The sequence below is a fragment of the Pezoporus flaviventris genome, unplaced genomic scaffold (assembly GCF_033815535.1).
Source record: "Pezoporus flaviventris isolate CSIRO_AGI_PZ_B2104156 unplaced genomic scaffold, CSIRO_AGI_Pfla_v1 ptg000031l, whole genome shotgun sequence".
Taxonomy (NCBI): Eukaryota; Metazoa; Chordata; class Aves; order Psittaciformes; family Psittacidae; genus Pezoporus; species Pezoporus flaviventris.
Genome location: NW_026892579.1, coordinates 54,292,244 through 54,310,222, shown reverse-complemented (window position 1 = coordinate 54,310,222; position 17,979 = coordinate 54,292,244). Strand labels below are relative to the sequence as shown.

Below are 17,979 nucleotides of genomic sequence, written 5' to 3'. Positions count from 1 at the left end.
TTGATCCAACTTACCTTCTCCATCATGAGCCTACCCAGGCCATGATGTGCAGCTGAAACCCCAACCCTCTGCACTCAGCTGCCCCATTCCTCCCTAAGGCTGAACTGTTGGTGGGGTTAACATCTCGCTTCAGGTTCACCTGTTCATCATGTCCAAGTCCCCAAGGAGGTGGCACTGGTGTGGTTCAGGGCACTCATCAGGTGGTCAGGTGATCCCAAGTGCCGCTGGCTGCATCTGGGCATGTGGGATAGGATGAGCCTGGAATTAAATGACTCGGTCCAGTTGCTTTTATTAAGGCTCACATTAATAGAAAGAAAACACAGCATGCTTCACTCCATCCAGGAATATCTGTTCCATAAAAGCCATCCAAGTGAAGAAAGCCAATTTTAACCTTTTCTCTGCATCATCCCCAGCCCTGGCTGTGCTGCCGGAGCGCACAGGTTGGGAAGCGCACTGAGAATTAATCACTTGCCAAGGGTTGAGGAGCAGCCCTGCAAAGCGGCTGCTTGGGAAGCAGCTCAGTTGCACCCATAGCTGTTTGTGGTTGATCAGGTGAGCTGCAGAGGAACAGCAGTGAAACACAGCACAGGATGGGGAGCTCCCATGTCACATAAGGTTACAGGGACTGGGGATGGCCACAGCCCAGTGGCCATCACACAGTAGCCAAAGGGATTTTATATTTTTCCTTTCTGGAATAAAGAGTGTGAAACCAAGTACCTTTGCTGTTGTTTGTCCATTAAAGTGTGCAAGTCTGGTTAGAATGTGTTTGCCATCCATCCCCCTCCGCTCGCAGCTCTCCTGGGCTGCCATGGTTACCTCGGCAGGACTGACCCAGCCTGAAGAAATGCTATTTATTTTTGTTACTCTGTGCAGAATGAACCAGCACTTGGTTTTGCTGGTTTAATTAAGATCTTCTCATTAAAACCTTTCCCTATTCCTTCCCCTCCTCCCCCCATGTTTATTTTTCAAGCAGGCACAAGTTTTGTGTTTCTAAGGAATGACTCAGTTTTCAGCCACTGGACTGGAGCAGTAAAGGACTTTTCCTGTCCAAAATGACAAGAAGAAAAATGAAAAAGCCTTTGGAAAGCCATTAGCTACCAGATGACCTGATGAAATACCGGCAGGGCTGTTACTGGTAGGAGTCAAAGCTTTGCACCTCAACTCAGGATTTTTGTTTAACAGCCCAATCAAATCAGTTGCCTTTCAACAGTGAACCAGGCTAAAAACTAACTGTTGAGACTGAGTACAGGGCTAACCCTGTTAATGATCACAGAAGCCCACTCCCAGTTCCTGAATTACCTTCAAACCACTGCGCTTTTAGTATGACATCTGCCGCAGCAGCTTTCGGTCTCAAGGTAGCCTGCGAAAGGGGATGGTACCATTTCCATTTCATGTAAGGGGAGAATGAGGCACTGAGCCAGGACCACATCCAAAAGCATCCATCAGAGGCAGAACTAGACTGCATCTCTATAGTTCTGTCACATTAGGCAGCACTGAGAGACTTCCATGGGTTTATTTGGCCCAATTATACACTAGTCACTCTTGTGGAGCAGTGACTGCAGCCAGTAGAGTCTGTCTCACTCTTCACATTTAAATATTTCCTTAATACCTTGAGATCTGTAAAGCCTGTGTCTATCCTGACTTTCTGTATGAGGAGGCTGTGCTGGATGAGTACTTGAGGAGGTTATTCTCCCCTGATGTGCAAAGCTGGTTGGACTGTGCAACTTCAGCAAAGGCAGCAAATCTCTCTCACCTTCCTGCCCTTCACACACCTGCAGCCAGAGAAACACAGAGCTCCATTAAATGTTTTAAGTCAGTGAATCAGCAGCCCTGTTACTGCAGGGCTCCATGTCATATAACCACACAAATGTGACAGAAATGTCCCCCTATTTCTTAGTACCCAGCTCCTGGGTTCTGCCTCTTGACCACAGGTAGCTGCAACTCACTCTACTCCAGTTGAGGTCTTCTTGACTCTTTGTACCTGGGCTTTAATGCTTCTCACTCCTTGGGCCATGGGAACTAGACATCCTTGTTCTTTCCCCCAGAATAAGCAAGGTCCTTCCCAAGTCCTCCATGGAAGCACAGTGACTTTGGATTTCCTAACGCTGTCACTCCAGCAGAAACTACTGCCTTCATGCTCTGCCCACCAGCACACTGCTTGGACACCCGTGCTCAGCCATGGGGGATGCACCAAGCAGTGACACACAGCCTTGGGTCTGGTTTCTTAAAGCAGCAAGTGAAGTTCCTCACAACTATAAGAAGTGCAAATGAATATAATCACAAGATAAGGCTCTGGAGCACTGGTCTGGGTAACAAGCAGAGGTAAAGATGCTCTTGGGGACTCATATTACGAGGCCCTCTCTTCCCTCTCCCCCAACCCCAGATATGTTCAAAATAATCTCCTTGGAGATTTAATTACAAATTGAAATATGTCCAATTCTTTTATTCGGTTTTCGAGGTATGATAAAGACACTGGGCTACTGCAAATGTTGTAAACTCTTATGAGGATTAATGCTACTGCAACAAGTTTTTTAGCACATTAATGGTATGATTTATCTCATGCCCGTGCCATCTACAGAAAGCAAAGGCATGGACACTGGAGTCTGTACACCCGATCGCACAAGAATCCTTACTGTGTACAAAATGTGATGTGGAAAAGGCAATAGCAAATAGTTTTTATTACAGAGCTGTTCTTCCACTGCCTTAATCTCCTCAAAGCTATAAACTGAAGGAGTAGTTATATTTCACAAATGTGCATAGACATACACAGGCAGATGTGGAAGAGGCACACAGATGCTTTTATAAACCACAGAATGTGCTTCCTCCTTGGCAGTCTTACTATGCTTTTTATTTTTAACACCAAATAAATACAAAGCAATCTAATAAAAAACAGCAGTAAATCTAAGAAACTGGTTGCTTTTAAAAGCAATACTATTAACTAAGTTTAGGCCCCAAATATATGATTTGGGAAGGGAAAAACCTCCCCAGGTCTGTAGAACAGATGGCTTTGCATATATGACTCAGTATTTCAGCCAGGATTTGGGATTGTGGGGGCTGGAAGGATAGGGTTTTGCAAGGTAGAAACAAGAGGCACTTGAATCTCAAAGGTTTTTCATGAGCGCTAGGAGTTTAACTACTTCATGTACTTTTGACTGTACCTTTCTGAGATATTTCCTCCACTGATGATGGAGGAACCCCAGAGGAACTGGTCTTCCATGTGTCTGTCTCAGTGAAGAGCCTAGAGCTGGGTGGACAAATCTGGTCACACCAAGCGAGGCTGCAGCATCAATAAACACCTTGCATTGCCAACACATGTATCTTGCCACTTCCCAGCTACTCTACACGTCCAGCATAGCCCCCTTTTCCTATTTTGTTTTAATAATCTTTGCCCCAGTTTTCTCATTTCTCTTCATGCCAGTGAAATACACATGCACAATGCAGATGGAGGACAGACAGGAAATGGGATCTGGTGACCGGGTAGAAGCAGTGGGGAGAAAAATAAATCTCTTCATATCCGTGGCCATTGTTTCAATATTCCTACAGTCTCCTCAGGTAAAGGACTGTATACACTGCTGAGTGGGTCACACAAACAATTTCACCCTCACCTCGTAAATACACACTCTATTTACTCTGCAGTTCGCTGTGAGAGTCAAACTCCCAATTTTACAGAACAAGAATCCCCTCCAAAATACTCCAAAACCAGTTAAAAATAAAATTAAAAAAATAGATAGCTATTAAAAATACTTCCTTGTTTCTCCATGAAGGGGAAGGTAGTTTCTGGTCTCTGTGAATCAGTAAACCCTTTCTCTCCCTGGGGTCACCCTCTGGAAAGCTCTTTGCTCTGGTGCCCTGGGGTCTCCCCTTGCAGAGCAGCACGATGTCCATGAGCTAAAACTTCTGCAGGAATTTGAGAACCAGGTCACGCAGTTTCACCCTCAAAGGTTCATCGTTGTCACAGATGATGTGTGTGGAGTCCTCCTCAATCTGAATGAGGGTTTCTGCCTCCTGGAGGAGTACGATGTGGCCCTTGGCTGTGTCCTCCACCTTCACGTCACTGAAACCATGCTACATGCAGCGTTGAGGAGGGGTTAAAAGAAAGAGATGTTACTACAACTCAGGAAAACAGATAAATGACTAGGGCACAGGGGGATGGAGAGGGGAAAATGGTTACAAAATAAGAGTGCCACTGCAGACATCCTAGATCTCAAGGCTTTGCAGAGGAAACACACACAGACCCTCATTATACGGATGGATAAACAGGGAAGTTAAACCCAACATTTTCCATGGCAATTGCAAAATCCTGAGAGGGAAAGAGGACAATAGCTCCTTTCACTACAGAAATGACCATCTGCTGACATTACTACCTCGAAGATGATAGTGGAGAGCTACTGAACTCCAGAACAAATTTCTTCACAGACAATCCTGCCCTTTTTCCTGCTGATTTTCTCCAAGGAATCCCACATGCGAGAGCAGGGTTCCGCAAAGCAGTAACCAACTGCCTGCAAGTTCAGCCACCAAGCCCCTGTCCTGCAGCTCCCCAGAAAACCTCACAACAGTGGAGACATTTCCAGGATCTCTTCTTCACTCGCTTACCTTAAATACTTTTGAGACCTTCTCCCCGCTGTTTCAATTTATTGCTGATAAATCCAAAAGTTATATAGGGGAAATTCACCCACCCAGAGTGGCCCCAAAAGCTCTACTTCCATGAGAAACCAAGAGGAAATGACTGTCAGGAAGCCCCTGTATCAGGCCATCTCTCCATGGAAAACTGTTCCCTCCATATTCAGTGCAGGGATACAGGTTTCCTGAAGTACTCTGCTAGCTTATAAGCTCTTCTCCATTTTAAGCTACTGCTAGTAAAGCAGTACGTTTATGAGATTAGAGTAGAAATCTGCTTGAACCTCACTTGCCACTAAAGACTTAATACCTTCTCAAGTGTCTGCACAAACTGGTCCACAGGAATGGAGCCACTCAGCAATGGCTTCAAAGGTTTACACTCTGGCACGTCATCATTCACTCGCTTTCTCTTCTTGCTGGCAGGAGGTTGCGGAGGTTTCGGAGGGAGCTAATGGATGAGAAGGTGCACAGTAATGCTTGAATCAGATCAGCTTATTATAATGTAGTTGGAATGAAAAGCACATGAGATAGGAAAGGCATACTGATTTTGTTTTCTGGGACTACAGGGGAATATTGCAGTGCTGTGCTGAAGAGGAGAGGAGAAATCCAGCCTTGGACTCCACTGCAGCTCTGCACACAGAAGCTACCATTTATAGAAATAAGTCAGCAGGTTTAGTTCAAACCTCCATCATCTTGAAACTTCTGTCAAATTCAGTTCTGTTCAAATTTCTGTCATGCTAAAAGGCCTGTCTGACTCAGCTCAAGACTGAAGCTATTTTAGCATTCAAGTACTCTGTGGTATTTTCTAGGAATCATGCCTTAAAGAAATCAATACCTTGAAAATCACACTCTAAAAGATGTAACAGGTTGAGAAACAGGCAAATCCAGAGCAAGTAACTACCCAGGGAATGAGAAGAATGGCTAATTTATTTCTCACTGGCCTCAGAAAAGTGAGCTGTTAGGAAGAACTTGAATACAGACAGGGAGGCGTGAGAGATGCTGCAGTGCCTGAAAAATCACTGAAGTGTGATCTGGGTGTAACTTTGTGCTGCTTCAGAAAGCTTAACTGATCCCTGAGACCCTTCTCCATCAGCAGGGAGGGCGAGGGAGGGTTAGCACGTGCAGCGGTAGCTGACCCAGTGCTGTATGCTGCTGCATGTGCGGGCACGGTGTGGAGTTAACTAAGCACTTTTGAAAGATCATTTCATGGAGATGAAAACCAGATTCCTATAAGAACAGTGGGGAAATTATCACGTAAAATAAGTTACCTTGAAGGAGGTGATCCTGCCCCTTTACTCTGCTCTCGTGAGACCTCACTTGGAGTACTGTGTGCAGTTCTGGTGTGCTCAACATAAAAAGGACATGGAACTGTTGGAACAAGTCCAGAGGAGGGCCATGAGGATGATCAGGGGACTGGAGCACCTCCCATATGAAGACAGGCTGAGGAAGTTGGGGCTGTTCAGCGTGGAGACCTCATAGCAGCCTTCCAGTATCTGAAGGGGGCCTATAGAGATGCTGGGGAGGGACTCTTCATTAGGGACTGTAGTGATAGGACAAGGGGTAATGGGTTGAAACTTAAACAGGGGAAGTTTAGATTGGATATAAGGAAGGAAATTCTTTACTGTAAGGGTTGTGAGGCACTGGAATGGGTTGCCCAGGGAAGCTGTGAACGCTCCATCCCTGGCAGTGTTCAAGGCCAGGTTGGACGAAGCCTTGGGTGACATGGTTTAGTGTGAGGTGTCCCTGCCCATGGCAGGGGGGTTGGAACTGGATGATCTTAAGGTCCTTTCCAACCCTAACTATTCTGTGATTCCATGATTCTAAGTTCATGTGCCCTGCGCCGGGATTGTTAGGTTATGGAAGTGTCAGCACTGGTCTTTCCCAGTGAACTAGCAACTCAGTCCCTGGGAAAAAGGTGCTGGTAAAATTTCTCCCAAAATTTTGGGAAGACTATTTGATAGGGGTGCGTCTTGCATGACACACGGGGAATTTGCCTGAAGCAACTCCAGTGCTGCGTAGCACCCAGTACTCTCCAGGTGACAGCCTGGTCTCCTTTCAACTCTGGATCTTTCCCATCATGTAGCATCATGTCTGAACCTGCTGTGGTGATGTCCCCATGTTTCTTTCAACAGCCAGGGAAGGTTTTTCATCCTTAGGAGAGAAATGCCATCTGCTAGGCTCCAATTCCACAAGCAGGGATGCACTTGACTCACTTCACAAACCCCACCATTTTCCCTTTAGCTGGTGTGCCTACGTGCATGCATGATGTTATTTACGCATGAATCATTCACATGGTTCTGTGTTTGTAGATAGAGTTTTTGAGGCTTGTCTACGCACAACTTCTGTAACTCCCAGAGGTTCCAGGCTCAGCCAATACTGACAGATACTGCTGTGCTGGCTTACCTCATCCACTTATGGGGACTCTGCATTTTAAGGCTAGGTCCACATTTATTTGGTATCAAGGATCAGTAGAGAAGAGATTAAATGAACATCACAAAAGAGAAAGCGGTCTCAGATCAACTGGATTGCAATATTCCGTTTTTTTCAGTGTTACCCAGTGTTGCAAGGGAACTGACTCGGAAAAAGTAAGACTGCCTGCTGTGCACCGATATAAATCCTTCACTGATATTTACATCCCAGCATTAAAGACATTGCCACACTGGCCCCTCTTCCCAAGTGCAGCTTTGCTCTGCTGCCCACTGAGAAAAGCAGCAGCATGCAGTGTGGCTTCACCAAGTTCCCTGCATGCTTATGCGTCAAAGGAGAAAGGGCATCAGGGCATCCACCACTAAGCAGGTCCACCAGACATCTCCTTCTGCAGAGGACTACTGCCACGAATTGCGGTGCCAGGCTAAAGGAGGTGGTAGAAAGAGAGTGTACACTCTTTGCACAAGGATGTGCAATCTGCTTCTTAGAGAACAGGGCAATTTAAGGAAGACAGACCCTTCACACGTCTGATGTTTTAAGTCATCTCTCTCCTCTCACCCTCAGTTCTAAGTCCATGGGAGGATAACGCTGATCCTGGTGGGTGGGTTATAGAGGAGAGCAGAATGATTTGTAGCCTCTCTTCAGGAATAATCGCGTTTCCCTTTTTATCTTCACCAGGCACGTGGCCAGTAAAAAGAGGGTAGAGATTTATCTGCATCCCACTCTCTACTCTAAGTGTAATTCCTCACTTGCACATGCCAGGACAAAGCATCTGACTGTGCTTCAATAGGAAAAGAGCTGTTGAAGGGGTTGTCTCATGAGAACAGCTGGGGTCCCAGATGGCAGGAAACCCAGTGTAAGGATATTTTTCTCCTTTTCCCATTATACTGTACCTGCAGCACATGCTTGTTGTCTTTAGTATGCAACACGGCAGAAACTGTTGCTAAGGAAATACCAGGCTTAATCTCCAAGGGCACAAGCGAATCTGCAAGCTAAAGCAAAAGAAGGATTTTGTTCAGCAAGTGATAATTTCAAACTTCGTATGACTCCAGCTGTGATTTAAATTGGCAGCATGGTATTTTTAAACATGGACTAATGAACTGTAAACACAAAACCACTGATACAATGACAAAGTGCTCCTCTTACCTGCTCTGTCCTCCTCCCAGCTCTTAAAGCTACTGACTTTCATACCGTTATCAGAGCAGCATAAGGTTTTCAATAACCAAGGCAAGCCTCAAAAAGCCCAATTAAAAGGAACCCTTGTTTAAAAAGACATCAATTAATTCATTAACAATTTTGATTAGTAAACCTCATAATCTAATTTGGCATTGCTTAGTATGTTTGTTGTGTTGATGGACAATGGAAAAATCCAAGCCATTTTCTTTTCAGTTCCTTACTGCTGCAGCATTCTGACTGCAGAATAGCTGGAAGAAAGGAGTTTGCCCTTTAAAACCCAGTGGCTCTGTTGACTGGTCTGAAATTTTTCCTCACAACACTGTACAGAAACCCTGCCACTACCTTCTCTGTAATTCCTCTCTGAAAGAAATAAAATTTAGCTTTGGCTCCATCCTTGAATTCAATGGCAACCTCCCAAGCTCATCTGCACAGGGGGTGTTGGCAGTGAATGTGGAGTGGGCAGTACTGTACCTGCTGAGACTTGTGGAGGTTGGCCAACAGGGAAGCACCTCTCCCAGCCCTGTTTCCAAAGGAACACTGCAGAAAACAGTGCTCATGAACACAGGAAATTATTCTCTTTTTCCCCTCTGAAGGAATTTTAGATGACATATACTGTCATCTAGGCACTAGGTGCCCTGGAGTTCTGTCCATGACTGCAGCCAGCACCTAGTCCTAGATAAAGAGGTACCTTCACGCTACATGGGCCAGCAGCCTGAGCTCTTTCCGAGTATCCCTCCCTGTTATTCACTGTGGACTTGAAGGCCCGGATGCAGGAAGTCTGCTCTGTGACTGTGGGGAAACCCTGCAGATTCACAGAACAAAAATGGGTAAGATTGCTCATGCATTACACCTCTGAATGGGAAGACTTTTTAGACCCGAGAAGAAACACCTAAAGGGACAGAATCCACTTGGCTGTTTATCCTGATAGTTGTACCATCAACCTACCCAGAGCATCAACCCAACTCATGTAAAAAGAGCCCCTACAAGATGACCTTCATGGTTCCTTTTCATTTCCAAGCACATGGCACCTCCAGTTGGAGCCATACATGAAGAAAAGCTTAACCTCCTGGTAAACAAATTATTTTGAAACTTCAGTCAGCTACTGCAGCACTTCCACAGAGCAAAGCTCTGGAGAACCAGCTATCACAATTGCCATGCCAGCAAGGCAACTCCAGCAGGTTTTTAGCAACCTGGTCTAGTGAAAGGTGTCCCTGCCTGTGGCAGGGGGGTTGGAACTGGGTGAGCTTTAAGGTCTCTTCCAACCCAAACCATTCTATGAGTCATTCTAATCTTTACCTTACCAGATGCTCCCATGTATGAAAAGCATGAGAGAAACTGAATGGATTTTTGAAAAGCATGTACGTTCCCATTTTGTAGACAATGCACCTGAGGCAAAGAAAGATTATATTCTTTACCAAAGACCATCTAGTGATTTCCCAACAGCATTCAAACCAGGAGCGGGATGGAGCAGAACAACTGAATCCTGCCATTTCTCAAGAGACTTCAGATACCAATACTTTACTACTGAATACTCAGGTCTGCCGTAAATTATGATTATGTAGGTGATCACTGTATTACTGCAAAGCTCTAATCCTTGTGAACATAGAAGCAAGCGAACTTGACTTCAAAAAGCACTCACTACAGGCCTAATCCTTTTGCCACTGAAGAACTGAGAAGGTTTTCCTGTTTGTTGGCTTCAATGACAGCAAAGTTCAGCAAATTCTAATGACACATGAGAATCTTACCTACCACTATTAAAGCTGCAGGAACATTTTGAGAGCATCTCCTTGAAATAAAACAGTTGGATAGATGATTGTGTTGGAAACACACAGACATTTTAGGGCTGCATTCAAATCCCCTAAATTTTGCACATATTCAGACTTGGTGGATCTTAGAAATCAAAATTTCATGGAGTAATTCACATTGCTGTCTCTCTGGAACCTCTTCAGGATCTTTGAAGCCAGCAGTTTGAACACAGCCTTTACAATTTGTTGTTGAAGGCTAAGAGAATGAAAATATAATGATAATCATTGCTTCAGATTTCCCCTGGGATCTAAAAATAGTAACACTTGCAGCAGTGTGTTATAGCTGCACTTTGCAGTGGTCGAAGGCACTTTCCATTTCTACAACCTTCCAGAGGAGGATCGATACGAAGTGGCCTCTAATGAAGAATACATGGAACAATGACAAACACTGAAAAGAGAAAGGTCCTTAAAAAACAGAGCTCTGCTTAGAATCCAAGTCCTCTTCTGCCACTGAAATACTTTTGTTATTAACATTTATATAGCTTTTAACCACACAGCTGGTGAACAGCAATACTTTAATTATTAAAAGTCAAACAGTAAGGCAGATGTTAATCTTTATTTTCTCTAAGATATTGCTTTGTCTCACAGCCCTCTCCATGTTGCGGCCAATCCTCTTATTATAGAAGTTCACTGACCCAAACCAAAAAGGTCATTTAATCATATCCAGTAATTCACCCACCAAGACCAGACAGCAGTGATATACTCCCTTCAACGGACCTCCTACACACACAGAACTCTTCCAAAATGCTGGATTAAAGAAACTCTTCTCAGAAAGACAGCAAAACATGTCTATACTCCAAGCAATGGCAACGCCACCATTTCCTGTCACAAGCTGTTCCAAACCTTAATTTTCCCTGCAGCTAGGAAACTGTGTCTTATTTCAAGGTTGAATTTGTCCAACTTTCAGTTCCTGGATCTTGTTATGCCTTTGTCTGTGAGACTGAAAAGCCCCCCACTATGCAAGAATAAATGTGTCTTCCTTCCAGTCATTATCACAAGTCTAATGCCACATGCTGGCACCAGGAAAGTCACGAAAGCAGAGACACACAGCACTGAGAACTAACATCACATTAATCAATCCCCTGCCTGGGGATGGGCCCTTGGACTGCCATAAGACCAACTTGTCTGTGTATGTGTACTGTGTATTTCATTTTTTCAATCCCTCCTGTTAAGGGAATTTTAAAACAGAGACCAACCAAAACCTAAGTCATTGACTCTCAGTAGTCTGAAACTGCAAGTGTTGATGTGAACCTTGTAACGGCTACGGGAGAGAAGACTCAGCTTGGGATGTGCTGCTCCTGTGATCAGAGCTGTCCATCTATGCTCTTACAAAGCAAAGACATTTTTAATGTAAACTGCAGGTGAATCATTTGTCTAGGATTGCATTTCACACAACAAAATGAGATCTGACGCATAGTATGTGAAGCCAAACACTTCTGTTAGCCAAACTACAGTTATTTATAAAGAAGAACAAAGTACAAGTGTTAGGTTTCTCTGAAGTCTCTACTCAGGATTCACAAGGGACAACTCTCCCTAGGCTTATGGTCACATGCTGTCTTCTGTCACCAGCCCAAAATCCTCTTGTTGGTAATTAAGGGATGAACAATAACTGAGGATAGAATCTGAAACTCTTGGAGGGAAAAAAAAACAACAACCCTGAGGCTGAATAATAAGTGAATAAAATCAGGAGAGGACCAGAATTTTACCACACATGGTCTTGGTCTTGTGGATGATTTTCCCAGGGACAGACATACACCAGTCAGTATTTTAACATCCAAGCTGCAGTGGTGACTACCAGTGAATTATTCCTAGATATCTACGACACTTCTCCAAACTCCTCCCTTTTCCTTCTTCACCTCTAAGTTTTATAAGTGCAACAGCATTATGGTAAGAAGTCTGACCCAGCAAGGAGAGGCAAAGCCTGAGCTGAGTGAGGCGAGCTGGACCTTCACCCTCTAGGACTGGAGCAAAGAGGAACAGGCAGTACCACAGCAAAGCTTAGCAATACTTAAAATCTCTTTAACCTTTAAGATCTGAAATTCACTGATGTATACACTAGGTTATAGGATGTGTATTTAGAAATGGACACAGCTGGGTTTTTACATCAACATTAAAAATGTATTTTCCGTATCTGCACACTGTGCACAAATGTATGAACTCTGCCTTAGAGGTAGAAGCCAGAGTTGCAATTCTGGATCAAACCAGAGAAATCAAAGACATAAAACAGAGATGTGAAACCACTGGGCAGAACAGACCCATTATGAACTCAATCCATTGCAAGTCCTTAGAGAAAATAAAGAATAGAGTTGTAATTCATTCCCTGTAGCAGGGACCAGTTCTGTTCAGTGCTTGAGCAATACGTAGAACTCAGAAATTATACTAGAGGGGTCCATCGTTAATGCTACTGTACTGTTTAAGAACACACAAGTACAATAAAGTAAATGAAGAAAAAATTTTAAATATCATCAATAGTTGATCACATGTGACCAACACAAGAGCTTCCTCTGCGAAGACAACTACTGAGGGAATTGGGGCAGCCCCAGTATGTGCTTTATGAAGCACTACCAAGGTACCACATGGGAAATTACAAATTGGATTTGCACAGCAGCCCTGAGGTGGGGAAAGCACTGGCTAAAGCAAAGATATTCCCAGACTGACCCCTAAAGAGTCTGTCTTGAGCCTACTCCCATACAATTTTTATAAATGACTCAGTACAGAATGAAGAGTGTTCAGAAGGCCTCACTGAAGTTTGTAGAGGCACCCTCAATAGAAAGAAAGATCAGACTATCATACAGGAAAAACTAGATGACCTCAAGAACTGGAGTGAGAAAGCCAAGACAAAATTCAATAGTGTGAAATACAAGGCCAGGGGCTGGGTTAACCAATACTGAGAATTTCTGCTGTGAGCTGGCAGCTCCTGGAAATGACAGAGGTGAAGAGTCCAGGGGTACTAGTTCATCCCATGAGTACTGAGAGTCACAAATGTGACACGGCCATGAAAAAGCTAAATGCAGCTCCAGAAAATACCAGGTAATTCTAGCTGAGATGAGCTACTGCTATTACATGGGGCCCAGGAAGATCTCATCTGAACTACTGGTAAATTGTGGGTAATTTAAGTTCAAGTAAGATATTTTGAAGGGTAGATTAGGGCAGGAAAAGCTGTCTTGTACGGGGAAACTAAATATCTTTGCTTGTTTAGCCTGGTAAAAAGAAAGCAAAAAGGAGAATGTGATTATGTAAACATCACAGGGAAAATACTGACAAAAGGGAAAATGTATTTATGCTAAAACATGATGTTAAGATAAGTATGTGCAGAACAGCCATGAATAAGCGTAAGCAGGAAATTAGGATGTTTCTAGCCATCAGAGACAGTGGGGGTTTGAACAGCATTCTAATGGGAACAGCAGGGGCAAAAGTATTCATAATTTGAAGCTGGTGCCTAACATTTTTTGAGGCACATTATAAACTCTATTACTAACTGCACCTGGGTTCTGGACAGGTAACCCATGAGGGCACTTCCATTTCCGGGTGAAATGATTGTTTACAGCCTCGTAGCTTGCCAGGTATGAAGAGACTCTCAGCCAGATCCTAGCCCTTAAAAATAGATGCAATTTGTATGTGACAGAAAAATATTCTCTCCCATTTATTAGAGAAAAAGCCCAAAGATTTTGAGATCTGCTTGCCTTCAGAGGGAGTCCACCAGGGCCCAGGGAACAGTTTCACAGAGGATTTTACAGTAAGTAGTCCTCAGCAAAATCTGAGCAAAGAACAACCTGCCTCATCCTCCATCTCTCCACTCACCTTGCTCCTCACACACATCAAATCCAGTTTCTGAATGCAGAAAAGCATCTTCCCAGTTTATCTTTAATAGGAAAAAAGTGACCAAATATTCCACATGCTTAAGAGCTGTGAAATAGCCCTTTCACAAGTAGGGTTGACCTGTATAGTCAGTCTTATAAACAGAAGAAAATACATGCTCTTCATCCTGTCACTATATTTGGATAGCAATGTTAGGAAAGGAAGGCAATTTACCTCACCTCCTACCTCCCTGCCTCTTCTTATCCCTTCACTATTTAAGCACCAGGAGCTATGTTGTCACTTAAAACCACACACAGAAATGCACAAGAGGTTATGGCGTGGGCAGAACTCTCAAACAGATTCAGCCTTGGCTTTATACCATCTGCTAAATCAGGCAGAGTCTGAGTGCAGAAAGTCTGCAAGTATCAGATCCTGCAGAGGAAACAAATAGATATGTAGTCAAACACATGCACTGAAGGGGAAAAGTCTAAAGATTTAAATATGCCTGTGCAGTAAGCATTCATGACCAGCAAGCACATTAAACAAGGCACAACTTTGCTGCAGGCTACTGTGCAGTACAATGAATTTGAGGAATTTTTGTAATGAGACTTAAAGGAACAAGGGCATTTCCAATAGAGAAGAATAAACATCTGAGAACTAAGGGCATCTATATAATCATTAGTGGGTGATCCGAGTCATGTCTTGTTGGATCTCCAGCCTCAGATTTTACAGAATCCAAGTGTTTTAAATGGGATGATTAAGTTGCTAAACTAACCCTCACTTAATAGATCTTTCAGTGTCTGTGGGTCTGATACAATTCTCTCTGGAGCAGATTTTCCAGTCTCATTAACTTCGGTGGATGAAGACTCATGCCATAAATATCTGAAGTTTTGATACTATTGCTTGCAAATGCCTACATCTTAGCTTTACTCTTCCATAGAGCCAATATCTAGTGGAGAAATAAAACAAGCTGAAGGGATAGTTCTGCAGTTTTGAGCAACAAAATAAGCCTCTACTTTTTCATGTACATGTTCCATGTTCAACTAATGGACCGGGGCTCCTGATCAACGTGCTGAAGCCTAGAAATCCAGAAATATACATACTGACCAACCAACAAGAAATAATCCTGGGTGAGAACATAAGCAGTAGTCTCAGTACTAAAGCTAAAAAATGGCTTTTTGCCAGTCCCGTGCCAAGAGACAGTTTTACGAAGGTATTTAAGAAGTGTAATGAAGTAGATTTATGGCTGTTTAATGAAGCTCTTCCCCAGTGTGCTGCTCATCCAGGGAGCAGGCAGGAAACAGTTGTTTGAGGAATGTACAAGAGGATGGTGGAAGCCAGAACCAGCTGAAGCAGAAATAAGCCTCAAACTTGAATGACAGGTAGGGGAATCAAGGACATAAACATCTTAAAAGTAAAGGCAAGCAGCTTATAGACGCAAAAGATCAGTATTTTGAAAGATATCAAAAGAGCATCAACCACAATATCAAAAAAAATAGTAACCAGTTTACGGGTCAGAATGTCGTCAGAATGTGATATTGTTGAAGCTGACTGGGGAGAGGTGTGTGGCTAGAAAAGAGAGTTATCTTACAGTCAGCCATCAAGAATAAGGGAGAAACAAACCCAGACATTTATATAGGCAGGCAAATGCAGGCTGGGAGCAGAAAAGCAGATTTGAGTTTCATCAATCTAAATAGGGCAACATGTGGGTAAGACCAACCAGAAAAAAGGTACAGAAGAAACAACAACAAAATGCAAAAAAAATAAGCAAAGGAAATGAAGGGTAGCACATTCAAAGCAAACAAAAGAGGGGAGGAAGGAGGAGAATTCTCTGCAGAAGCATGGGAGGCTGAATGACCAGGCAGAAGAGACACTGGACTGAGGTGGGAGACATTTTTAAGAACAGAACAGCTGACCGCATTGAACACCAATCACATAAAGCAGAAGACAGCAGACTTCAGTTGCTATGGCTGTGTCTAAGAAACGGACGGTAAAAGCTGGGACAAGAGTAGTTTTGGTAGAATGTCAAAAGGTGAAGTCAAACTCAAAAATGAGGGAGGGACTCTAGGCAATTTTACAGTCAGTGGATTCAGTGAGCTGGGAGCTGAAGGGAGGAATGACAGAAGTAGAAGCAAGCAGGTGGGTTACATTTCATTTACTTTATAGTAAGACTATGGAATCTTTATCCAAGGGGGAATAGTCAGAGAAAAAGGAACAGAGAGATCAGGAGACTGGATAATGTGGGTTCACCAAAATAAGCTGAGCTTTAGAAGAAAGACAAAAATTAAAACTCTTCAGTCCCTGAAACATGAAGGAAGTTGGAGGGGTAAGATGAAAGCTGCATTTTGCCTTTCTTTCTCTCAAAAAAGGAACTGGCAAGATTCAATGTAGAAAGATAAGTCAGGCCAGGAGAAAGTTGGGGTGGCGTGAAAGCTACATCATTATAATGGGCTGCCAATTCTTCTCTGCAATAGCTGTTTATAATTTCACTTCATGACAGGCTGTGCATTGCACATTCACACTCTCCTATACTGGCCTGTGTTCTAAAGAACTTGCAAATAGAGTATTTTAAACCACAAAGCCCTCACTGAAGTCAGTCTGCTGCTGAAATCAAGTGATCCGCACCATTGTTCAGCTGTAATTAAACTGGAGGCACATTATTTGCTCAAACACTACCGTTTAATTTATCTGTTTGCTCCAGAAGGTGTTTTCCATTTTCCCATCATTCTCCTGTGAATAGACAATGCCTAGCCAATTTCCAGGAAGCAGTCTTTTTCTTTATTATTTTTTAAAGTGAAAAGCAGATGCCAAGAAGAACAAATTAGTTAAAATGTGAAGGTTTCCACAATCCCTCTGAGAGCCATTCCAGCCTGGTGCTTCGGGACTGTTAAAACCTCTCTCTAAACAAAAGCTGCTCCAAGTGTAAATCTCATTAACATACAACAGTCCTGCTTGACCTGACTTTGCTCTTCGGTGAAGTGATTGAAATGTAGACAAGCTCCAGCAATATAAATTTACCGTAGTCTGACAGGCCAGAATCTGAACCACTATAACAGTTTTGGAAAGGAACTTTCACACTATCATACCATCAGTCTGTACTGACTGAAACCAAACTGAGACAACTGTTTGATTTTCAAAAGCTTTAAGACAGACAGCAGTTTGAGCACATGTCCATGTCTAAGAAAGGGCTGTGGCTGTTAGGACAGGGCCCTGATCAGGGCTTCATTGAAGCAGACGTTCATTTATGAGGCTTTTAGCTGTACTTTAGACACAAGTCTCAGCCCTGCAGCTCATGTAGCAATTACTTTTTTTCCAGGGTAAACTTCATCATTGCATTTTTGGCTGACACTGTTTTGACAAATAAGAAGCCTTTGCAAGGTTTGCTAGGAGCTATGAAACACTCTTTCCAATTGCCACTTGAGCCTTCACAGAACTCCAGAGCTAGTGGTAGTCCATGTGAAAAAAAATGCCCTTTCCTTGCAATATAAAAATTCCTATATATTCAGGTATTGGATGAGACTACTGAAAAGAAGACATTAGGCAGCAAATATTCCCCACCAGTGAGCCTCATCAATCATATGTGCAATCCTGTACTGCACAACAGACCCAGCAGAAGGGAAAGTTACAACCATTTTTTGCCCCCACTGTGAAAGCCCTGCCTGAAACCAACCATTTGCATCAGCCTCAAAAAAATGATGCCCTAATTACCTCTCTGCACAACAGGACAGACAGACAGGGCTCTTCTGCTGGGGAAGGGAATGAGGCAATCCATGCAGATGGCACATAAAAATTATTAGACCACAACAGGAGGTAAGGTGCTTATTTAAGGGAGTTTAGCATCAAAGGAAATACAAGCATCTGCTCCCATTTATTTCAAAACCAAAAAAATGATCCTTTGGGATTGGCTGTTGTAACTGGTTACACGGAGTAGGAGAGATGACATAGTGACACTATGCTGCTCAGACTCAATGACCAAAGTCACAGAGAGTGGAAGACAACATACCATCCCTCCCATGCTTTATTACTGCTCTGCAGGTCAAGCCAGAAGCAAAAACTGGCTTCCCATGGTGATGTGATGAAGACATGCTGAAATAGAGATTGTCCTGGAGACACAGTCTGTGATCACTACAAAGTTGTCATTGTTATTCCTCCAGCA

The 17,979-nt window shown here is 43.4% G+C and overlaps 1 protein-coding gene across 2 annotated transcripts in view; it reads right to left on the bottom strand.

Annotated features, from left to right (window-relative positions):
• Window positions 1-3,608: 3,608 nt before the first annotated feature.
• The window catches only part of INTS9 (integrator complex subunit 9), an 80,940-nt gene continuing 66,569 nt past the window's right edge, over window positions 3,609-17,979 (bottom strand). The window contains exons 15-17 of one of the 2 annotated variants that reach the window (XM_061461118.1): window positions 7,938-8,036; window positions 4,928-5,065; window positions 3,609-4,065 (exon numbers count right to left, since the gene is read on the bottom strand). In XM_061461118.1, the coding sequence (XP_061317102.1) occupies window positions 3,889-4,065; window positions 4,928-5,065; window positions 7,938-8,036 (414 nt within the window). In that variant the 3' untranslated portion in view covers window positions 3,609-3,888. Of the gene's footprint in view, window positions 4,066-4,927; window positions 5,066-7,937; window positions 8,037-12,530; window positions 14,256-17,979 lie in introns of those variants that run through there. The other variant, XM_061461119.1, reaches the window with a different exon arrangement.